The 25,879-nt window shown below is 37.0% G+C and overlaps 1 protein-coding gene across 1 annotated transcript in view; it reads right to left on the minus strand.

The window, feature by feature from the left end:
- LOC306871418 (neuroligin-2-like) overlaps window positions 1-4,765 on the minus strand; it is a gene marked incomplete at its 5' end in the record, with an annotated part of 123,299 nt that extends 118,534 nt beyond the window's left edge. Inside the window, one exon of the mRNA XM_079419330.1 lies at window positions 4,294-4,765. Coding sequence (XP_079275456.1) covers window positions 4,294-4,765 — 472 coding nt within the window. The remainder of the gene's footprint in view (window positions 1-4,293) is intronic.
- Between the last annotated feature and the right edge of the window lie 21,114 nt (window positions 4,766-25,879).

Genomic DNA, 25,879 nt, shown 5'->3' on the forward strand with positions numbered 1-25,879 from the left:
CAGTCTAACAATATAACAGTTCTGCTCTGGGATTTACACACACACACACACACACACACACACACACACACACAGATAGACACGATTTCAAGTACGCTTGCACACGTTCTCAGCTGGAAAGTTACCAATTTGCTCTCATTACTTTCCACTAAAAACTCCAAACTGAGAAAATGACCTCGGCTGATTCCATTGGTTTGACCTTGCTGCAAAATTGAAGCTTTCCTTTAGTGAAAGAGGGAAACACTGTGGAAAACAACAAGCTACAGTTCAGGGGAAAGAAGGCTAAATAATTTTTTTCCCTCTAAACATTAATTTGGTCATAATATGACAATGATGCCATTGCTAAAAGCAGCCCACCTCCGAGTTACACTCAACCGATCCTGCTAAAAGTCAAAATCTCAAACACTCTAGCCTGTAAACTTCTGTTGGAATATATATATATATATATATATATATATATATATATATATATATTATATATATATATATATATATATATATATATATATATATATATGTGTTATTTTTTTTTGTCATGCGTCGCAGAGCTGTTTTTGTGCTTCTCGAATTCTAATGCTTCAAAGAGGCCCGCAACGGTCCGTCTATATTCAGAATACCTCAGAGCTTCCAGGAGCTAATTAAAAAAAAAAAAAAAAAAACGCCCTCCACACCAGCAGTCAGGTGCTCTCTGAAGCAGTTTTGATTTCCCTTCCATAGAAAACAAGAGAGCTAAAATCTTTTGTTCAAGCGTTCCCTCATTTCTTTCTTCCATTTCTCATTTCTACCTCCTTGGCCTTCAATATATAGTATGTTATTGTAGCTCCTTTAAGACAGAATCATATTATGTCTGCTTTGTGTAAAGCCAGTCTATTCAGATTTTACTTGCTTGTTGATTTACTGATCAATTTATCTATTTTTTACTTAAAAAATTAGAAAATCCTGTAGGCTTTGTGTTCTCTCTTGGTCAAATCAATCTGACTGAGAAGAGTGAGTAGACAGGCTGGTGACAGTATCAGGTGGGCTGCAGAGTGCACAGTCATGCTAAAACCAACCCATCAGTCCTGTTCACACATGCCTCCAGCCTTCAAACAACTTCCACAGGTCCTGCTACTTTTTCCCCAGGCTTACTCAGCCCTCCTATAACCACCGGACAAAAACGAGAGAAAGAGAGAAAAGCAATTTGGGCATCCAAAACAATAACTAGTCTTTTAATAATAATAATAATAATAATAATAATAATAATAATAATAATAATAATAATAATAATAATAATAGGCTCCACATTTGTTTGTCGAAAAAAAGGGAAAAATGTCCATGTCGTTAATGACTGCTACAGATAACGGCAAAAAGTTAAAGTTTGGGGTTATTTGATTTTGACATTAAATTAATACATTTGTTCCACAAGGACAACAAAAGAGACTGTAAATACTTTTACATTGTTACAGAATATTTCTATTTCAATTAAACACTGTTCAGTTGACCATTTTCTTAAATCAAAGAATCCTTAAAAAAATACATCTCTGTTTTCACGCAAACAGTGAGCTGCACAACTGTTTAATTAGAAAAGTTTCTTGAGAACCAAAAAAATAGAATGATTTCTGAAGGATCATTTGAGACTGAAGACTGGAGCAGATGCTGAAAAATCAGCTTTGCCATCACAGGTATAAAGTGCATTTTCAAATATATTGAATAAGAAAAGTTATAAAAATAATTCATAATATTTATTTGGCTGCATTTCAGATCAAAACTACTTTCAAAACATAGAATATTTATTTTATATCTTGTGGCATCTGAGAATTCAGAATTCAGCTTTGGTTCACTCTAAAAGAGGCTATAACAGATGCCACTATATAGAGTCAGAGGGACAAGAACAAAGGGAGACAAATAATGTGACTATATAGTGCTGTATTAGTTGCCCGGGCAGTTTGGGGCCAAGATGGTCCCCACATATAGTAACTGAAGTAGTAGATTTGATCTCCCGTCCACCCCCTCTTCTAACTCTCACATGGATCAACTGCAGCACAACATGCATACGCTTTTGTAAAATAATAAATCTGTACATCTTTACTGCAGTTCTAAGGATATATAAGAGAAATATGGAAACATATGTACTCTACATATGTAAAACTAAAAAGAGCTCTTATTAGATCTGAACTTATATATAGTCATGTACAGCTTAATCATGCTCTAAATTAAGGAATTAATCCACCATTTCGTGCGGAAAAACAATGCCTTGGATAACGTATTTGTTCTAAATAGAGACTCTGATGCGCAGGATTGCGAGCCAGTTTGGGAGAGACTGAGTGGATTAAAGGGAATTTGGGGATTTGGGAAAATGGGAACTGGCACATTTGTAGAAAGAGGAGGAAGGAAAAGAGACACATTGCTGATGGTGTCAAAAAACAAGAAAACAACACTGGCATCTTTGCTGTGAACAAACACTCACACGCCTATGCAGATGTTCAGTCTGACTGCAATGTGCTGGAATATGCTGCTGATGAGCTATGACTGAGGCATTATACTATGCGTTGGCATGTATATAGTGCACATACTAAGGAAATAATTTTGATGGCTTTTTCCTCATTAGCACGGGTTGCAATTTACAAAGCACTCTTTCATAATAGAAATAACTGCTTAAATAAGACAGTTACGATTGTAAACACAAACCACCTACACTGGCTGACAAAAAGAAGAAACTGAAAGGAAAGGAGCAAAAAGGGCTCTGTGATTGCAAATTACTGCTGATGTCAATAATTTGTTTCTCTGGGCGACTTGGTGGCTGGAACCTTAATTGCGAGAGAAAAACACCGCAAATCAGCTCTTTCCATCGTCTGAGAGTATCTGTCCACTTTGCTCTCTCTCAAAAGGAAAAAAAAAAAAAAAAAAAGAACTGGAAGAGGAGAAGAAAAGACAAATGTTGAGGGGTTTTTACCTCAGTTTGAAAAGTCAGTCACTTCTTTGGTTTGTTAACTCTCCATCAATTTACCCCAATTTGTCGTAAATGTACGTCTTATACTGGAGCATAAGTAATTTCCCAGACCACTTTAGTCTTTCCAGCTGGCCTAACTCTTTAAGTGAATCATAGGGTAAACTATTCCTGACCAGTCCTGATCCAGAGTGCAGTGGACTGATCATAACTGGGAAAAGGCAAGGACATGTCCTTATTCAAGGTCTGGTAAAGCTGCACCAAAGTTCAAAGGAAGAAGTTGATTTAATTTTCACTGTATGGTACTTTGTAGTGTTAAAGAGGTAGTCCAGTCATAAATGAAAATTCTGTCATGATTTACTCACCCTCATGTCATTCAAAATCTGTATGGCTTTCTTTCTTCCACAGAACACACAAAAATATATTTTGAATAATTTTTAAACTGTTTCTGTCCATACATGGGAAGTCAGTGAGGTCCAAAACAATTCTGGCCCCTGCTGACTTTCATTATATGGACAAAACAAGAAGTTTTTTTTTAAATATGTTCCATAAAGTCATACAGGTTTGGAACAGTAAAGTAACGAGTAAATGACAATTTTTATTTTTGGGCAAACGGTCCATAAATATTGTAGCATCTACTATGGAGCACATGTAAATGCATGTCTATAGATGCCATTGCTCAACAGAGTGCAGCAGTCAGGTTCCAGAAGTAAAAAGCCTATTCATTCTCCCCATAGGGGAATTGTTCTTTAATGATAACTTATAAGCCTTTGAAGACAGACCAACTGTGAGCTATGGGGTTGTTAACTGAATAAATTACCTATGATTCTGCAAAAAAATCTCCACCAATCAGAGAATCCAAACAAGAGGATTGTGCCAAAAGAACTTCTTAGCACCTGCCCACTCCCAAGAGGCACTGAGAATGTCATATTAGGGTGAGTCTCCCTATTTGTATTTGTTCATAATATTTGTATATAATGCATATTATGCAATAAACATAAAATATATTGTTTCTATATCCATAATCAACATCAATAGTTCTATATTTACTCATCTTTTTTTTTTTTTTTAGATTATTTTGTTTGCAATGACTTTTGGGACTGCAGTTCCTTCCCTTAATAAAGTTTTGTCTTTTTGTCTGATTTTCAAGTATTATATTTTTCTTAAAATATAAGTTGTCAGTGTTGTGATTTACCTCGTAGCTGCCTGGTTTTGTTCATGGCTTATAACTCCTTGACTTTTTTAAAATCTCTATAGGAAAATACTTCCTGAACCAAGGCTGTTGAAAATGTGGATGGGTACTGTTGCACTCTACTCCCCTATTGGATATAACCATAATACTTTGCTGTGTTGTGTCAGACACTCACCATCCTCTGTGGGCACATAGACGTTGAGGTAGAGACAGTCTTCGCTCTGATTCTGAATGTAGGTGGCGGCCACGTCCAAGTTGTCGGTAAACCAAACAGGCAGCATGATCTCAGGTAAAACACCATGCACGTTCTGCGGGCAAACAGGGGCGAACTGTGTAGCGTTCCGCACTTCCTGCCAAGACCCAGGAGCTTCTGGTGGCTGAAAACGACGGTCTCCGATTGGCGCTGTGGCATAGGGGACACCAAGGTACTGTTCCACGGGACCCAGAATCTCGTTGTTAAGCTCTTTTTTAATCCCGCGCAATTTGCCATAGTTTGTGGTGACAGTGGCATATTTGGAGCCGGGATCAATGCGCTGACAGGATGCCAAAGTGATCCAGAGTGCCAACCAGAGGAGAGTAATTGCGTGGGTGGCCCCCGAATTGCGGGCATGGCCCAAATAGCATTTGCAGGCATGGGGCAGATACATGACTGTCTTGTTTTTTCCTTCTTTGCTTCGCCGGTTTATTGACTTCTGCTTTGCTTTGTCACGCGTGAAGGGCAAAGTAAAGTTAAACTATTATAACAAAACAAGAAAAAGTGGTCCTGCTAGTCTGTTTTAGTCTTTCAGGGAACAAGAGAGAGGACAGGAATGGGGGACTGTGGAAGGGTTGGGGTGGACGAGGGGCTGAGGTTGTGCTCAGCCCTGGTGGGTTATCGTGGAAATGCAGTAGAGAGTAAAGAAGAAAAGTTTGTTACGTTCCATCTCCCTCAGCCGTCCTCATGGGGTCAGTTAAAGAAGTCACGCAGATGATTGCTGATCCTGTCAAGAACAGCAAAAAGGGTAAGGGTTAGGGATTAAAGGTTAATGTGCAAGTTGCTACCATTTGCATGCACATATCAGCCATATGGATTTGTACAATGTTGAATGCTGCAACCTGGATTAAAGTTTACATGAAAATTGTCATCATTTACAAACCCTGAAGTCATTGCAACCTGTCTAACCTATTTTCCTCTGTGACACAAAAGATGATAATCCGAAGAATGTCTCAGTGTTTTTGTGTCTATACAACAAAAGTCAATGGTTGTTTTGGACCCCACAAATTTTCATTGCAAAGGCATGGTCGCATTTACTCAAAACATTTCACAAAATCCAGTTCTATCATGACAACTCTTGGAAGATTGCATGGCAATGGATATGACAATGTTAATGTATTTGGTCTTGGCAGAGTAGATCTGCTACGCTGCTGCTGTTGGTTATTGCTGTAGTTGTAGATAATTGCTGTTGCTGCAAGCAAGTATAGGAACTTGCTACTGCCAGTACATAAACGCAGATATGGTGCAGTGAGTATTTAGAACAGTCTACTGCCTGTACAAGCAGCATTTAAAATAACTCATAGGAGATCTATAAGGGTGGAGATGGGGAAGGTGGAGAGAAGAAAATATGAGGGACTAGCTGTCACAATTGATTGATTTAAGACCCCTATGATTTATGTCAACTTGACACCTCTGACATCCTGTTCCTGTTTCTTGATGTTTATGACACCCAGTTGTCAACTTGACACCTCTGACCTCCTGTTTATGGCAGTGGCCATTTTGTGATCGGGATATGATTTGGCCATTTTGTTTTACCATGTGTTATGAAGTGTCACAGCGATCTCGGATGGGTTGGTCCATCAAACACTCTAGTTGTTTCACATCTTTGAATAAGAACAAGAATGAATGAGCTGAGAGCCATTGCGTTCTTTTGTTTTGTGATGAAAGACTTTTCCAAACATTTGTCCCTATTATCATCAATGGCTGCTCAATATATCAAAATGGCAAACAATTATCCAAGTCAGCAACTATCTAATCCATCAATGCATCTCAAGAAAGTGATATGCCCGGACGTGTTCTTTTTAAACCCTAAGAGTTGCAGCACATTTTACACTCGTGGAGGCAAATGAAGAAACTAAATAGTTTAAGAAATAAAAAAAAGTTCTAAGAGAACTTACATGAGCTAAAGTGAGATCTATGCAGTCCAGATGCATATCTGTGAATTAAGTTGTTCCCAGACTTGCATGCTTAGCCCTCCTATCTGTGGGGTTTGTTGTTGTGTATTTGGATTGCAATGTGTTACCCTGACTGTTAGTATCAAACATGTATTGAGAAATTAGTCATTATCTAAACTTTTCACATGAATGTCCTAACTAGTCTAAAATCATCCTTTCTTTATATGTCTCCTTCCTGACTTTCTGGGTCTGTACAACAGTGTTTATGTCGACACCTCACCATGGACTGACCTATAGACTGTATGTTAATGTCTCTTACGTTAATGGACGTCTGCCTTCCAGTGATGGTAGAATAAAGGTGTAATGTTTGGGGATGTACTTTGTTTTAGGTTGAAGGCCTCCAAACACGTGTCTACCTGATCTATGGGCTAAATCTTAATGGCTAAGACAAAAAAAATCAAAGCATTCACGAAGACCATTACCCATCACACTGTTTATATCCTTCTGAAAAGGTTTTAAGTTTGGGTCTTTCTAAAACATTTGTATGCGTGCATCCTGACACAGCACTGTAGAGTCAGTACAAGCTGATAGGCTATTGTTAAAAACTGAAGACAAAGAGCCAAGCAATTTATTCAAACCACTACCATCCACCCATCTAATGTTTGGGCCTAACTGAGAAGGAGGGGCGAGAGTATCTTCGATACTTCTCAGTAAAATAATTACAACCACAGGTTTTAAACATGTTTAAAAGGTTAAACACATTGCGTGTCACTAAAGCAAGGCACGCTGTCTATCTACGCTTCAGAGTGACCATTTCTCATTTGACAGATCTACGTTTCAAATTATTTACCCGAGGTGTTTAACAATCACAAGTATTGCCATACCTGTCAAGTATCCCGTTTTGGCCGGGAAATTCCCGTAATTTACCCTTCTTTCCCGCCGTCCTCCCGTATTAGCATTTTCCCGTAAATCTCCCGTATTTTAACCTGCGTTATTAAAAAAAAAATAAAAAAACGTCCCCCCCCAAAAAATCTGAGCTCTGTCACTAGCCTTGCGATAACTGCCACCTGCAGTAGCCTACTAGTGTGTGAGGTCAGATGATGAGTTGATGAGTGACGACACGGGAAAAAAAAGAAGAAAACAAGACAGATGATGGACGCCAGGGGGCTGTTCCATAAAAGACGCTAAGAAAAGCGGGGATTAAAGTCCAAAACCTGACTTGAAATAACCTAACAAATCAATCGGGACTAAAGCGGTTCCATAAACGACAATTCAAGTTCACGCAATCTGACTAATGCTATCCAGGTTCAGTGAGTCAGGATAATGTGACGTACACGCTTATTCTGAAGCAGCCCTTAATGTCGATCATGGATCAAATCGATCCACCGTAGCAAACAGCAAATATTTGTGCTGTTTAACGCATTTGAAACATTGTGTTTTCCTCAGCGCATAACTGATACGTCACAGGTATATTTTTTACATCTGTAAATGTCAGAAAGCCATGCAAATATATCCATTTAGCTGTCAGGAGGGGGCGAGGCTTATGCGAGAGAACGAGCGCTGCGGCGCGCATGCGCTACACAGACGGAGCAGAATAGAATACTAGCGCAAGAATTCTGAATAAAATATACATTCTGCTAAAATATTTGTTGTTGGACATTAAATGTGACACACAATTTTAATTTCCTACATATAAGTGTATTTTTATGATAGCAGCAACTGTTAATCACTAGCTCAAATGAGTTAAATGTGTGTTCCTCTTATCAGTTAAAATGTACTCTGATTTCTATTATAAATTTACATTTTTAATTCAGTGATTTTAACTTTTGATTGTGTTTTTATGCTTTAATGCTTTAAAGAGTCATTTTAGATTGTAATGTTTTAATGTTCTAATAACCATAAAAGGTACAGCTGTCAAATTCAGAGAGAAAGGCTGCATGGCTAGAAACTTCTGATCAACTGCATGCACAAGTAGCAACTATGTTAAAATGTAATTCGCCTACATTTTGGGCACAATACATTAAATACAGTTGGTTGTAGCCTATTTTTTATTTATTTGATTATTTAAGGTGTATTTTCTGTATACTTTTATTTTTGGACCGATAATAAATTAAACTGACTGTATGTGAGAGAGTCAGTGGTAATATCGATGCGTTCCTATTGGTCAGAGCTAGAGGAGCTCAGCTTAGCCTGACAGTTAGCCTGCTCCGGACCAGGTTAGTTTGCCAGCATAAGTTGCCGGGGTAACTGAGTTTGAACTTTTTTAAGTTTGATTTATGAAACCGAATCTACCAAAAATAAGCCTGACTAACCGAAATAAGCCTGGCTTATACTCTAATCTTCGTTTATGGAACAGCCCCCAGGACAGAGAAGGAAGGCACTCCTGCCAAAACAGTCTTAAAGAATGCAAAGTCTGCAACAAATGAGTACAATAAGTCACTAAAAGAGTAAAGAAAAGTTATATGAAATGAAAAGAAAAACTGTACAAAAAAGCAATATGAAATGAATGAGTGTGTGAATGTGAAAAGAATGTGGAATGAAAATGAAATGTAAAGACAAGCAATGTTAAATGAACAGAAAATATGCAAATAAGCCTTTAAATAAATGCTTTTCATATATACCCTTTTGTGTTTTCATTTAGGCTATGAATGTTCACAGCATGTCAATGTCAACAAAGGTAGGCCTATCATTGGCTTTATGCACAGCTGCACTACTTCCTGAACTTCAGGCAGCTCCTTTGTTTCCTGTCTGCCATTATTGGACAAACTGATCACCTGGATTAATCAGTTTGTCCAATAATGGCAGACAAACTGATTAATCCAGGTGATCAGTTTGTCCAATAATGGCAGACAGGAAACAAAGGAGCTGCCTGAAGTTCAGGAAGTAGTGCAGCTGTGCATATAGCCAATTGTGGTTTATAAGTGGTTGACAAGTGGTGATTTTAGCTTTCTTGTCACCTGTCTTAAAATGTAAGGGATACTGGAGCTTGGTTGGGGTGGTGGGACTGCTCGCGGCGGGCACCGGAAAATTTCCCTTATTTTCAAATCCAAAACTTGACAGGTATGAGTATTGCATGTTGTTTTCTAATGTTCATTTATTGGTGTAAATTTTTATACCTAGAACACAAAACTTTGCTTTGGGGATCCATGCCAACCAAGTAGTTTTATACATTCTGACTATTTGTAGATATCATGTCATTTTAAATGATTTATTAAAAGATTAAAAGCACCAGAATGTGGGATTTTCAACATGAAAGAGATGTTCAAGCTAAGGATGTTTCAACTATTATCATCATTTCCTTTTGACCCTAATAAACTGGTAATGAATTCTATGGCAAGTGACACAGTATACAGTTCTCATACTCTGTGTAAATAGCTGTGCTAAAACATTTGTGAGTATTTTTGCATGCCAACAGATTTTTTCATCTAAAAATCACAATATTTTTTGACAGACATGTTTCATATACCGCTAGATTTAGTCATATTATCAAGATTTCGGATGGCCGTTCACAGTTGTTTGTTGGACTGTGTATGTTTTTAGGTGAAGACTCCTCTTTGTGCGCTGTCATCATAATAGGAATAAATGAAAATTAAGAAATTTAGTAACAGTCTTTCTCTTTGAGATATTTTTTTCAGTGCAACTTCACAAAGTGTGATCACATGAAGCATCAACACGAAAATTAAGTCTTGCTGTTTTACCCTTAAAACAATTACAACCTAAACAAATCAAACTATTGAACTGAAAGCTGTACATTCTTTTAAGTTTGAGCATGTTAAAGTTTCCACGCTCTTGTAAAGACTATAGATAAATCTATAACCTTTTGTACATTCAAGAGACCAAATCACTAAGAAAGAGAGTATAGCAAGAATAGAAATGTTTCTAATGCATAGATAATTCAGAAATATGTTCCGTAAACAATTGTGAAAGTTTTTAAATGTGGATTTGTAAATTAAATTTGTATTACTCCACTAGTTTAATCATTTTGTTCAGATAGCAGATGACACAATTCACATTTTGTTTTTTTGGCTGCATTTGTTTTAAGACCCCTCCGTAAGTTCATGCTAATTCTCGCATGGGGAAAAGAGTATGATGAGCACATACCTCTTAACATTGCATAATACACCTTTTTAAGAAAATTATTAAACATTTGACTGAACTTTTTATTATTTTGAAAAACCTCCATTTCAAATTATTTCCCCTGAGGTGTTTGTCCACAGAATCTTTTTCAACACAACGACATTAAACATTAAAGAATGTTATCGGTTACTATAGCCATCTTCTTTGACTCAAACAAAGCAACATCTCTGGTGTACGTAAGCATCTACAATGCATGTATGTTAGGTGGAGGGTTAGGACACTGCTTCTCCACTTCTGTCATATTTGTTAGATGTAATGCAAACACATTTGAGAACTATGATGTTTCACACATTTGTAAAGGTTATAGAAAAAATTCAAACATAATCCTTATATAGGAATTATATTTGTGCAAAACAGATTGACTAAAAATCATTGAATTACGAAATGCAAAAAGTGTGTACGGCATTTGGCAAAAGAGAATTTGAGCTATAACGAGGACATAAGACAGAAATCCTCTTTTCTACTCTATTGTGAATTTGTGGTTTGTAAATAATATTATTCCACTAGAGATAGTCAATGAGTCTGTTTGCATTTTGTTTTTGCATAGTTTTCAGGTGATGAGTTCTTTCTGATTGTGGTCAGACATGCAGTGCATGTTCATAGGAATTTATGAACCACTACAGCATAAAAATAAAAGGATAGTCCTTCTAGATGAGAGCGTTTTAAACTAAAAGTGTGATATCCTTTTCGGATGTCTTTTCTCACCTGTCTATGATCCTGTCTACCTGTGTCACAAAGACACATAATAGCCCTTACCTCAACTTGAAAATGAGTCTTGCCATTTTCTGTTATGACTGTAACACTTAATACAAACCCATCGATTAAAGTTAGACATTAAAAGTCAAGGATGCCACAGACACTATTTCCTTTGTCTGTGTCTCTAAACATCACTCCAGTAAATAAATCACAGATGTCATGTAGTTAATTCATTGAAAGGGGCATGTTTTCGACCATTTTAGATGGTCTGCACCAACACACAGACACATGTTTTAGGTGTTCATCTGACTAAAAGTTTTGATCCGGGAAACATGCACAACTGCAACTGCGTGCTGTCTTGATATATGAATGTCTTCATAATTGATCTCCTTTTATTAAAACAATGCGGCGTTAAGTTACTGTCTTCAACGCCACAGTCCCCTGAAATATTGTAGTATATCTTTAACTATTTTATAACATATATTTTACCAAACCTGAAGGACTGAAAAATAGATTTAGCATCAGTCCACATTTCAGCTGTTAGTCAGAAAGTGAACTGAGATTTCATTACTGAGATAATCTACAGAATGTGAAACAAGCTCACAGTTACATTAGAGTTTTGGATTCTAGTTTATGTCGAATATTTTTTGTTACTGATCCACATGTTTAATCCCTCATTACTCCATTGTGAAGACACGTAAAGTTTTTCACTGTAGCAGGCCATCTCTGAAACCAGACCAAACAAAAAATAGATTGAGCCTTAGTTGTAACAGCAGCATGAAAATTGTTGTATTTTTATCTATGATTTGTTTGTGCTGTTCTGAACCACGGCTTCATCGTATTGGATTGTTGTGTGTGATTGTAAAAGTTTTGCGTGTGAGTGTCTGTTTTCATGTTCTTTGTCAGGAAAAGCCATGCTGCTTTTGCATTTTGCAAACAGTACTGCTGTAACGTTAGTGAGCTCTTTGCATTCTTGGCTTCTCTGTGTTCATATACGTAAGTATTTGAATTTGCTTAATTTAATAAAGTATTTTTTTTTAAAAAGGGAATGTGTGTGAATAAAGACTGCGGCACAAGGATCTTTGAAAATATTTTATCTTGAAATATCCATGTAACACTCGGAATCATTTTAAATCCTTTTAAAATAATAATACAATTAACACATTAACATTTTACAAGAGATGTGAATGCGAGTTTTCAGCTGATTTGTACATTATTAAATAAAAAATTATATTAGAGGTCCTCATGAACTGAAGGTGTAAACAAAAATACTGTGCAACAGCGTACTTTGATTTACCAGAGGTTTTTTCTTTCAAGAAAAAACCTGAGGTAATTTAAGAGATAACAATCTCACTGAACGTGTCAAAGCATCTGATGTTTTATGACTATTGAAGGTGTCACATCCTGGTTTCTTTCACACCTATGGAGTCCTACCTATATTCACAATTTGGTATTTAAAAACATACACAGTCCAACAAACAACTGTGAACGGCCATCCGAAATCTTGATAATATGACTAAATGTAGGGGTATATGAAAAATGTCTGTCAAAAAATATGGTGATTTTTAGAATTTACTACTTGGTTGGCATGGATCCCCAAATCAAAGTTTTGTGTTCTAGGTATAAAAATTTACACCAATAAATGAACATTAGACAACAACATGCAATACTTGTGATTGTTAAACACCTCGGGTAAATAATTTGAAACATAGATCTGTCAAATGAGAAATGTTCACTCTGAAGCGTAGATAGACAGCGTGCCTTGCTTTAGTGACACGCAATGTGTTTAAAACCTGTGGTTGTAATTATTTTACTGAGAAGTATCGAAGATACTCTCGCCCCTCCTTCTCAGTTAGGCCCAAACATTAGATGGGTGGATGGTAGTGGTTTGAATAAATTGCTTGTCTCTTTGTCTTCAGTTTTTAACAATAGCCTATCAGCTTGTACTGACTCTACAGTGCTGTGTCAGGATGCACGCATACAAATGTTTTAGAAAGACCCAAACTTAAAACCTTTTCAGAAGGATATAAACAGTGTGATTAAGATAAGAGCCATTAACATACAGCCTATAGATCAGTCCATGGTGAGGTGTCGACATAAACACTGTTGTACAGACCCAGAAAGTCAGGAAGGAGACAGATAAAGAAAGGATGATTTTAGACTAGTTAGGACATTCATGTGAAAATGTTTTATTTCTTAAACTATTTAGTTTCTTCATTTGCCTCCACGAGTGGAAAATGTGCTGCAACTCTTAGGGTCTAAAAAGAACACGTCCGGGCATATCACTTTCTTGAGATGCATTGATGGATTAGATAGTTGCTGACTTGGATAATTGTTTGCCATTTTGATATATTGAGCAGCCATTGATGATAATAGGGACAAATGTTTGGAAAAATCTTTCATCACAAAACAAAAGAACGCAATGGCTCTCAGCTCATTCATTCTTGTTCTTATTCAAAGATGTGAAACAACTAGAGTGTTTGATGGACCAACCCATCCGAGATCGCCGTGACACTTCATAACACATGGTAAAACAAAATGGCCAAATCATATCCCGATCACAAAATGGCCACTGCCATAAACAAGAGGTCAGAGGTGTCAAATTGACACCTGAGGGTCATAAATCATAGGGGTCTTAAATCAGTCAATTTTGACAGCTAGTCCCTCATATTTTCTTCTGTGGAGAGTTTCAGAGGAACTATCAAAGCGCGCTGCGAACTGCTCTAGTGAATGCAAACCAGCCATTTAAAATGTAAAGCAGCAAGCTTATTTGCTGCATATGCAACATGAACCAATCAGCTTGTGGCAAGTAGACTAACGCTGTTAATATCATCAGTTTGCATTAATGACCCATCAGCCTTTGCCATTTAGAGTTTCATGACAGAACATGGCATTCATTTCAACAGGAATTTGTGTAATCCGGATCTTCACGTGAGAGCAAAAAAGTTCTCCACACAGATTTCACCATGTTGACCAACAGAAAGCTGCTTGGTTTGAAAGTGAATTCTGTGTGAGCAATGATCCATACATCAGTACACTAATAACAATTGGACAATGGAGCTTCATTTGTGACTGCACATGAAGTCCAAAAACTGCTGCAACTTTCTTCAAAATATCTCCTTTTTTTGTTGTGCCGTCATACAGGTTTGCATCTACTCTCGAGGATGAATAACTTATTTTTTGGTATTTTATCTCATTAAGCATCTTGCTGGCATTGATGATAACTGAAGGATTTCCAGGAGGTTTAAACTTACAACATTTTAGTTTCTAGCCCAGATCTTTAATAACAAAGCTAGATTGCATTTGAGACAGATAACTGAAACAAGTAAAACAATTCTATAACATTTCCCATCAAACATTAATGGTTTTCAATGTTTAGCTATACGAAGCTTAAAAATTCAATGACTCAGCAGTTACAGTGCCTCCCGTAGGCTTCTACGTCTAAGCCCTGGAAAAAAGCAATACTGCAGGCAAATGACAGCCCAGACCACGCGTTCAGGGCATTATGAGGATCATAAACACAATAAGACAGAGACAGGGAGACAGTGTTGTGAAGGAAAACATCTCGAAACACCCACACAAAGAGCCTCTATCAGTCAGTAGTGACTAACAAACTAAAAATAGATGTTTCAGCGCTCACATCCTGAATGAAATCATCTGTGCGGATATGAAGTCTAATTAAGAACCAACGCATTTCGCCGTGAACGCATCTTTTGTTTTTTAAAGCCTCTAATCACCTGAGAGAGCTGATTGATGCTTTAAAGCTTTGATGTTCATTTCAAATGGTGTTAGCATTTAGCCAAGAGCGCCTAGCTTAGACGCTTAAGTATTTTAACAGTTAGCTAAAACAGAGGAGAGAGAGATTTATGTGATGTGAATGGATTTAATGTGGGTTTAGATTTGAAGTTGGAAGGCAAAAGGTCAAGCATAAGCAGTGAACTTAAACTAATGGAGAAAGAGGCATTAAATATCAACTCCTGAGATGACAGGAATGACATATATAACAGCACCGAAGGACACAAATAGGAACAGACTAGAGACATTACAAAAGGTAGGAGAAGGAACAGATTGAAAATTTTATGAGAAATCGTAACACTAAATATGGCTGCTGTACAGATGGATTCAACACTGACGTCATTTCCTTTGACTCCAGAGCTGAGGTGATTGGCTCAGAAAATATCTGGCAATGATGGCAGATTTCAAACTGAGCACCTGCCATTGGGAGGAATGGGAATGCTAACAGAGAGCTGTCTGCAGGTATTATAGACCTCCTTGGTGTGGTAAATGTGGATAGAAAGCTATTTAAAAAGCAAAACAATGCTTCCTCATCATCATCACCATCATCATCACCATCATCGTTAATGTGGCAACAATCATCATGCTGAATGGACTCCTCCAGTGATATTACTTCCTATTATCACCATCCTATTATAGTCTCATTTCATGTGGCCATTAGCGTTTCTGCAGTGCTGTCGTCGCCTCGTGTGTCTTTCTTTTTGTTATGCTAATAAAGCTATTTGAATTTGAGAACTATGGATTGGAGAGAGAATAAAAAAAAAAGAATGAGAGGAAGATAAAGGAAAGAGAGAGAAAATCAGAGGTGTGAAGACATACACTGTAAAAAAAAAAAATAAAATAATTGCTGTAAAAATTTACTCAATTTACTCAAAATTTACTCAAACTACAAAAAATGCTGAAGCTGGTTGCCTTAATTTTAAGATGGCTCAACTTTTTTTTTTTTTTTTTTACAGTGTAGTAGGTATTTTGCTCAGGGGCCTGTACAGGCACTAGCACTTTAAATACGGATAAATGCTGTAAAAATCCAATAGCAACTATGGTATAAATCCCCCAGTAGTCTATGTGTAATGTGGTATTTAAGGAGGTCAGACAGACATGGGAAATGCCAATGTGTTTAAGTTTACATTTTTCACCTAATATTTATACTTTTTTTTTTTAAATTTCAGCTTTATTTCAATTAACAAAAATGTTAATAAAGCTTAAACAAAACCTCTCTTATCTGAATGAAAAGTATGGTGAGCTAAAATTGACCGCTAAAGGAATAGTTCACTCAAAAAACAAACAAAAAACAAACAAACCAAAAAAAACTATCATCAATTATTATTCATCCTTGGCGTTGTTTCAAACCATTATGAGGTGACCAACCTTCAGGCAGGTTTTAAAAAAAATATAATGAATAATGAAACGCTCAATGAAAGCCAATCAGTAATATGCTGAAAGGCTTTACATGATTGGATGAACAATCCCTTTAAAGTTCAGTTAAATAGTCGTTAATCAATTCGAGAAAATTCAGAAGTAAATCTATGGAAAAACATTCATATTACAATTTTTCAATTTGATGCAAAGTTGGCCCTTTTGGATTGGCATCACCCACAGTACTTGTAGCCACCATTTGACATGAAGGTGGCATTCGCTTGATTTTGTTAGCTAACAATAGTGCAGTTTGACTGTATTTAGCTACTTTGCAGGAAGCTAATAGCTTAGCAGGCTACATTTTCCAAGCTAGCTTCCCTAAGCTGCTCATGACGCATGCTAAAGAACCCACATCAGGGTCTTGTGGCTTGTAACCCTGCTGAACTGCTGCATTTACCCTCTGACAGTTCATCACATATGTCAATCAGCTCCCATGTGATGCTTTACGCTTTTCCCACATATCCATCTGCTATTCTGCTCCACGCTGATCTAGAATCAGCCGCCGCAGTAATTAAGGCTTATTTCAGACTAATGAGCTTGTCACCTCCCTGATTGTGAGCCAGTGTGTGCTGTGTTTAATCAGAGGACTGGATGGGTCCAGCAGCAGCTGATGCCCCCGCAGCCGGGGCAAGAGAGTAAGAAGAGCGGCAGGAGCATAAAGTTGGCATTAGCAGTGCGTCTGGAGGGGGAGGGGGCACAGGTTGTTTGGGTCTTATTTGCTTGATTGGCATCGTTACAAGGCTTAAATTAGCCAGTTGTGGCCGTGCTGTGTGCCCTCCGGGTGTGATGGAAAATGATGAATGGGAGAAATAAACAGACAGAGAGAGACAGACGGACAAAACAGGCTATGAGAGAGAAAATGGGCGAGAGAGATATAGGAACACGCTCTCTCACTCTCTGCGCTTTATCTGAAGGGGGAACTGTGAGGTGTGAATTGGAGACACTGGCACCAGGCCTGTCTGTGTCTGAGACAGCAGATACCTGCAGCGAGTGTCATAAAGGAGGACAGATGTGTGCAGGGGCGGTTCTGAGAAGCGCCCTCATTCAGACCCTCGAGGTTTCGCTGCTGCTCGGCACCCTGAGATGACAGTGGTTATGATGTGTGTGTGTCAGCCAACTGATAGCAGAACTGCTGACGGTCAGGTCAAAAGACATTCACAACCTTGTCTCTCCCCACTTTATCATTTCTCATGTCTCTGTCCCCCTTATCCGTCCATTGATCTTTGAATAAAAGAAAGCACAGAAGGATGGGCTTGAAAGCATTGAAAAAGAGAGGGAGAGAGATCAAGAAAGTCCGATATTTATAACTAATGGTTGTATTATGGGTTATTTTTATTTTTAAATGATCTTTTGTTTTTCAGCTTTTTTTCAGTCTATTGTTTCTTCTCTGAATTGATGTGCTATGTGTTACCTTCAGTGCACATAGCCAACTGAAACTGACTGATTGTTTTGAATCTAAAACTTTTTTACATATGTGCAGCTTTAAAAATGTAACAAATCATTACAAATCGTTTTTTTATACCATAAATATATATTTCAAATAGTTTGGAAAGAACTAAGGAGCGAGGATTTATTTAATTAATCAAAAGTTGCAGGTAAAATTTTTGCACTGCAAAAAAGAAAAAAAAAGAAAAACAGATAATAGCCGCTGAAAATGGCTGCTTTGCCGTCACAGGAATAAATAACTGTTTTCTATTTAATATATTTTAGAATGTATTTTTAAAAATTCTATTAATAAATAATAATTCAAAATATTATTATTATTATTATTATTTTTTTTTTACTACAAATAAATGCAGCTTTGGGAAGCATCAGAGACTTCTTTCTAAAAATATATTTAAAAATCTTATAGTTATACTATTACACAGATCCCCCCTCAAAAACAGTAAATTCAGTCTATTAATTCAATCAATTCAATATTTTATGAACTAAAACTTTTTTTAATCAATAATGCATCTCTAAATCTGTTCATATGAGAGATGCACATTTTAATGTCAACACATTAATAATTCACATTTCAGTGTTTAAACATATAAAAATGATTACAAATGAGATCATATTGCCCCTACCTCTTGCCCCCCAAACACAAAATTGCAACCTGTGTCTATATTTAACACAAATGGCTAACAGTCATTTGTCACACCAATAAAGTACATACATCTTAAACAAACTAGACAATTCAAAAATCTATTTTTCCACGACCATTCCAAGTCTGTCTCCCAAACTATTTTCTATTCATTCCCCACAACCAGTTTAGAGAAAAAGAGAGCGAGATGAAGAGGATAACCTTTGTCCAGTCATGGGGGACACACTCACACAAACAAACACACACAGGAATGAATGAGTGGTCGCAGCCCACCAGAGCACAAAATTGGAAACAACAGAAGAGGAAGAGTTAAAAGCAAATATTTACAGGGGTTTAATGTGGGCCAGGACACGGCCGCTCCGTGAAGGGTCAGTGGCAGTCCGTGCTGTGCTAATTAGACAGAACCATTACTCACACACCACTCATTTCTGCTTAATCACTGCCTGATGAAGTGTGTGTGTGTGTGTCTGTGTTAAACTGGCATTACATTTCTAGTCTTTTTACTGTATTACAAAGACCGACACCAGCACAGCAGCTCCTAAAAACGGCAGAACGGCCACCACAATTTCTCCTTCATTAATATTCAAAAGCAAGTGAGGCTGTAACCCATTGCATATTCAACACATGTGCTGCCCAAAAAGCCAACACCCTGTAGCCAATTACAATGTATTCTACTATACAGAGAAACTCCAAACAAGAACAGAGAGAGAAAAGGAAAGCCAACAGAAAGAAGACTAGAATAGACATCATGAACAGCCAATAGAGACTCTCATCCTAATCACGCTTATATAAAATTAGTGATAAATGGCTTTTTGTGTGTCGGAGAGACGGAGATCACGAGCGAGAGGGAGATAGAGATTTTTTCCTCTACTTCTCTGTGTGAGTAAGCCACTGTTTAGGCCCCAGGGTAGCTCACAGTCCTTTATCAATGATGAATGACCAAGTTTTTGTATAACCGTTTGAGTGTGTCTCTATGCATTTTTAAGTGAACATATGTGCAAAACTGCACCGAAAAATATGGTAATGCTGTTTGAGTGATTTTCTCAATTTCAGTTATTTGGTGGCTGATATAGTCTTTCTCTCCCTTTCTATCTGTCAGATGGTATGAAACGTGAATAGAAATTGATGCAAATGATGTTTCTCATGTATCAAGCAGTGCTGCTGCTACTGTTGCAGTCAGTGCTGTACAGTCTCTGTCTCACATTATGTCCTAACTAGGTGCTAACAAGCTTCTAGTGACAAGTAATTTGTCTATCTACACTTAAAGTAAAATGCTGGGTATGGAACAATCAGCCATTTAGAACATACACTGCATTCAAATTTTGGGGGTCATTTTGGAAAAAAATAAATGAATACTTTTCTTTAACACTGAAAATGATAAAAAAAAATAAAAAATAAAGTTTCTTGAGCACCAAGTCAGAATTTTAGAATGATTTCTGAAGGATTTCAAGACTGGCGTAACATCATGTGCCAACCACAGCATTTTTAGCCATCTGAAAATAGCAGGCACAAATGCTTAGCTGCAATTGAGAGCACTTTGGAAACATAGCATTAAGACCCATAGTGAACAAAATGCACCTGTAATTTTCATGTCATCTGGTATTGACATCGATACTTTAAGACCATCAGTATTTAGGCTACTTTTCCATTGTTGTTCAGTCATTGTAAAAGCAAATATTGGTGATATTTGTCCCATCTTTCTGTCTGTCCACTGTTATTGGACAGCTGGGTAAAAAGTGACATTGATGAGAGCTGCGTTTTACCCAAAGTTCAACGTTTTTCAACTCTCAGCAACCAGAAAATAAAATGCCAAGCACGCAGCGCTCAGTGTGAGCTCACCACCTCACCACCTCGTCATGCTGTTGCTGTTTTTAAATACTCCCATTGCTCCCAATTGAAAAAAAATATGCTTGCCTCAGGAAAAAACGCTTTGGTGGACACACAGCCTAATGGCTGCTGAAAATTCAGCTTTGCCATTACAGGAAAAAAAAAACATTTTAAAATATATTAAACAAATATTTTTGATCAAATAATGCAGATTTGGTGAGAGCAAGAGACATCTTTCTTAAACATTAAAAATATTACTAAACCCAAACCTAAATTGTAGTGTACAAAAATCTTTAATTTGAGGAACTTAGTAGCAAGTAAATTTGAGATTTCAGATCCCATGCTGTGTATTCTTGGACAGAATTAGCAGTAAAGAGAACCGATCATTGAAAGTCTGAGTACCATACAAGCAATACTGATGTGTTCTACTCCCTCAGCAACAGCATAATCAGGGGAGCAGAGAAGGGGAGGAGTGGGGCTGTAATAGTGAAAGAGCAGAATCCTCCCACCCTCTTTCACACTCCCTTCATCTTCTCTTTCTTTTCCTCTCCATCTATGGGACTGATATAAAAGCAATGTAAAAGCTATGAAAAACACCCCCAACCATAAATCTTTGCTAAGTGTATGTGTGTGCTCACATTTACATGCACACACAGTGCATTAGCCAATAGATGTTTTTATCCGAAGAGACTTGCATTGCACATCTTATCTGTTCATGTATTCCCTGAAAACTGAACCCATGACCTTGACATTGCTAGCATCGAACATGCGTTGAGATGCAGCAAATTCTCTCCTTTACACTAAAGTTCTGTTTCAACATCTAGCGGTCTCGCCATCTACAAAGGGAGCTGTCTTGAACTGCATTAATATTAAATTATAAATGCATTCTAACTGGAATGGAACATCATATAGACAGGAACTGTCATAAAAATTGTGGTTCACAAAAAAAGCCTACAGGAGACTAGAGAAAGTTATTTTTGCAGGAAATATGGTTGTTACAGCACCAAAATGTTAGATGACACTGGAATTTTACAATTATAGATAGAACACAACACTACACTAAATAATATAAGTAGGTCTGTAGTACGTTTTTCTGTCGTCTCGGACTTGTCTTGGACTTGGTCATTGGACTCGCCAAATGTTCTAGTTGGTCTCGACCAAGTCCAGCTATGCTTTTTTTCTCTCTTTGAAAACAAAACCATTAATCTGGCTCGCTTGTTCGGAAAATGGGTAATGTAATTGGTTTAATTTACAATCCATCTAGAACGGGCATTGCCATTGGTCGCCTGGTAAATGCACGGCTGGTCATATGCCTGGCTCCAAGTGTGTGCGCTGAGCAGAGGCATAATTCATTTTTATTTTGGCCACAGACACAATGTCGGCGAGTTGCATAATACAGTTTGGTTTTACAAAGTTCGTTGGAGTTTTCCCTCTCTTCCACCTGACTTTCCTTTGCTTTTATATAGCTTATAAATGCCCGCGCGCAATTTACTTTCACCGCATATCAGCGCACGTGATTAACCGCTCTCTTGTGATGCTCTCTATGCCATTCACACAGAATGTGCTTTTGTGTTGACAAAGATGCGACGCGGGCAGTGAAATAGGAAAAAAATGCAAGAAGACGGGAGTTAAACATCTTTTAATAACTAGAGCGCCGCGTTTTTAGAAAGCCGTTTCATGCACGAGACGCGAGCGCAACAGTCAAACGCGTCCATGTTTACATAGGAAAATAAGCGTAATCGAATAAAAAACCTGCGAAGAACTACTACTGTATGTCTGATATTTCATGTTTGCATCAGGGTGACAGGCTGAAAACTGCTGTTCATTGTTTTTACAGAGCATTTATAGTTAATAATAGCACTCTAGGTGTTATACCTTCAGTCATTTTGAATTTGAATTACTTGAGAATGTTTAAAGCATTTTTCTTGTATTATTTCTGAACATATATGCATAAGAAAAGTTTGTACAAGACGTAGTTGTAGTTCATGCATGTTTTCTGCAAAGATATTTAGTGATTTGTTTAACATTTACATCATGATGACAACTTCATGTGTGTGGTGCACTTAGAATAGAATTTTCTTTAACTAGAGGTTTAATAAAAAAAGTTACTTGAATCATGTTGTAGTTATATTTTCAAGTTGACTAGTTAAAATTGTACAAAATCGAGAATTGGTCAAATATTCTATGAAAATCAGTTTTTTTTTTTTTTTTTTTGCCACATGGTCCAGCCTAGAAACAAATAAAAAAACCTTCCAATTTTTAATTTCTTTAATTTTTCAATCTCTAATTGTCTGTTCTCTAACTGAACTAAATGATTTTTATTTCTACTATTAAAAATGGCCTCAGCTTAACACCTGTAATTCTGTCTATATCCCCCTATCCCCGGGGGATATATATTGCACCTATATTATATGGCCTAAGGTAAACAGCAAACAAATGCATGCGCGGCCACACAGACACACAGAGCTGAAGGTGTTTATATGCTACACAGTCTTGCTTGGGACGGTTACATTGTACTATGGTTTCTTTAGGACAGGGGTCTTAAAACTTGGTCCTGGAGGGCTGGTGTCCTGCAGAATTCAGCTCCAACCCTTATCAAACACAACTAATCTAAGCGTACTAGAAACTTTCAGGCAGGTGTTTTGAGGCAAGTTGGAGCTAAACTCTGCAGGACACCGGCCCTCCAGGACTGAGTTTGGACACCGGCCTTCTAGGACTGAGTTTGGACACCCTGCTTTAGAACAAGTAACAAGTTCAAGAATGGGAACATGTTGATTTATTTTTTAGACTTATGCTGCTTGTTCTTTGTAATATTTTCCATTGGCAGCCCAGAATGTGATTGTTACACTTCAAAGATTATCTTAGAAGATATGCTGTCTCTCGTGTCACATAAATTATCAATAGTTAAGTATGTGGTTTTGAAGAAGATGCTTTGATTTTCTTTCTCTGTTTTGACTGTCTCATTTGGACTTGGACTTGACTTGGACTCGAACCTCTTGGACTCGGTCTTGACTCGGACTCGATAGTCCTGGTCTTGGACTTGTCTTGGACTCGACAAAGGTGGACTTGACTACAGCCCTAAATATAAGTAAAAGTCCTCAAGCATACTAAACACAAGTATACAGTCATTCATAAAGTAAGAACAAAAGAAACACAATTAACAAATAAATACAACAGAACAAAGACAGAATGAAAGAGTTTTTCGGGGTATAAGTAGTAAGAAATATTACAGAAACTGTAATATGTAAAATAGAAAACTGCACAGCCTTCATGTGAATAACATATATAATGATTCTTATTAAAGCTACAACAGTTATTTAAAATCAATTGAAAGTTTAAAGTGCCAAGGTTTAAAACAGTATACAAAAGGATAAACTTTCATACCAATGCAACACTGCAATGTCACATAAGCATAACTGCAACAGAGATGATACATGTTATCATGTCTACTAGAATATCACCCACCCCTATTTGTAATGAACATATGTCTCAGATTGTACTCCATGTTAGATAAATTGTTTTCACAGGACTTCTCGCTGAAGCATAAATGCAATGTTGCTTTAGAATTTGGCAAAAAACTAGGTGTTTTAGAAGGCAGCAAAATTTTGTTCCAGCAGTCTTCTTGTTGGAAGCTTGCCTACGAGGCCTTAAAATGCTGCCTCCGTAGGCAGCTCACTAGGTTTTGGAACAGAGCTTATTTGTCGGATTCCTCCATCTATCCTTTCTAATGCTCTCGGTTTTCCCTGCACACCTTTTCACTTCATCCCTCTATCACATCAATACACTCCCTGTGATTCAGCCTCCATTTCCACACAATAACAGCTGCCGCTACACAAATTAAATACCATGGCCAATAACGATTACTGGACGAACCTAAAGCTGAGGCAGGATATAGGATTGGGCAGAGTACATTACACTGGAGTTGTGTATGTGTGTGTGTCTGTGTGTGTGTACATGTGCATGTCAGTGTTTATGTGTGCCTGTGCCAAAGACAAAGCACAGCAGTGGCACTAGCAGCACATTAAGTCAGAGATCCTATTTATGACGCCAAATGATGGCCACCGTGGCCTCTTTGCAGGAGAGGTATGAGGCTGAAACAGTGTTTGGGGAACCAGAGCATCCATTCAAAAAGCATCAGATTAATCTTAGTCTAAATACCTTGAAAATTGAGCTCAGCATTCATGAAGCGCTTGGTATCCATGTCAAGGTTTTCCTTAGAAAACAGCTTTCACAAGATATTAGACAAGCAAACTGCTCTGTGAATGTTTGTACAGTTCCATGTGTATTTATTAATATTCACAAACACTGATACCCATATACATGCAAACACACACAAATCTTGGGCATCACTCATGAAGCATAGAACAGGACATACCATTCCGACTTTTAGATAAAAGAACTCTCTCATAACACTTTTACCTAAAATAGTGTTTTGCAGTGGAAATGATCAAATTAAACAGTTATTTTAAACATTTCTGGAATAAAATAGATGGCTTCTCTTTATTTTGAAAAATATTTTTGTACATATAAATGAATCAGAATGATTATGTATAGAAATTAATCATTTATGTTTATTTTATTCTTTGTTTAGATTATCAGTTACAAAAATAATCAGTCCAATTTTTATGAATATTATAGGCTTTCAAAATTGAAGATAGAAAGTTTTGGTCTGGAACAATACAATCTATACTACGCAAGTACGCATATAATACATACAAAAGGTAACAAATAAAATAAAAAGTTACATTACAAGTCTGTTTCAATAAAGAAGAAGAAGAAAAAAAGATCAAGTGTGTTAAACTGTCACCGTCCCGGACGCCTAACTTTACTTCACTATATTACAATTAAATCCTAATGTAATCATGACAAACTATATAATCACTGGAAAGGTCCAAGTCTCCTAAATATATATTTTACCATTTGTTGTTGTTACAAATTATGTAGGAACAGTAATAGATTCATTTATGACAAGAGTGCACCAAGAGTCTGTGATAAATCTATCATAACAGGAGTTCTGACCTTTGTCACAAAAAGGCTTTATTTCCTTGCCTTTTCCCTATCACATGTTTTAGCAATCATCATGTTATATACCATTTGAAAGCTTAAAATCTCAAAATTCATCCTCTGAAAATCATTTTGAAATCGGGCATTGCGTTACCATAGAAATCATACTTCAAAATGTTTTAGCGGTCTCCTCCCCCTTAGCGGGGGTGTCATATTACAAAATGTATTACGGTCTTTTAGAATAAGAAATTGATAGATTTGTGACAGAAATGCATCAAAAAAAAATTTCAGTGGAGTTTGAATGGCACCCGGTGGCTGTTTTTGTGTAACGCCTAAACAAAATTGCATATGAACCTCAATTTTTTGTATATCAACTTTAAATTTGGAACACAACTTATGTACACATATGTTTTAATTTTATAGCAATTTTGGATTTTTAAATTTTTAAAAAATATATTTATTTAACAAGTGTCAAATTTTACAGAAATATCCTCTTTATCCAACTTTTTGTCATACTTGAAAATGCAATAATTTACAATTAGATGATTTTCCAGAAAATGCAGAAATTTGTTCTTATATAATGAAAAATAATGAAATAATGTTTCATGTCCAGTGCGTTTAGAGAGACAGTTTATGGAAGAGAAAATTGGCC

This window comes from Barbus barbus (genome assembly GCF_936440315.1).
Source record: "Barbus barbus genome assembly, chromosome: 1".
Taxonomy (NCBI): Eukaryota; Metazoa; Chordata; class Actinopteri; order Cypriniformes; family Cyprinidae; genus Barbus; species Barbus barbus.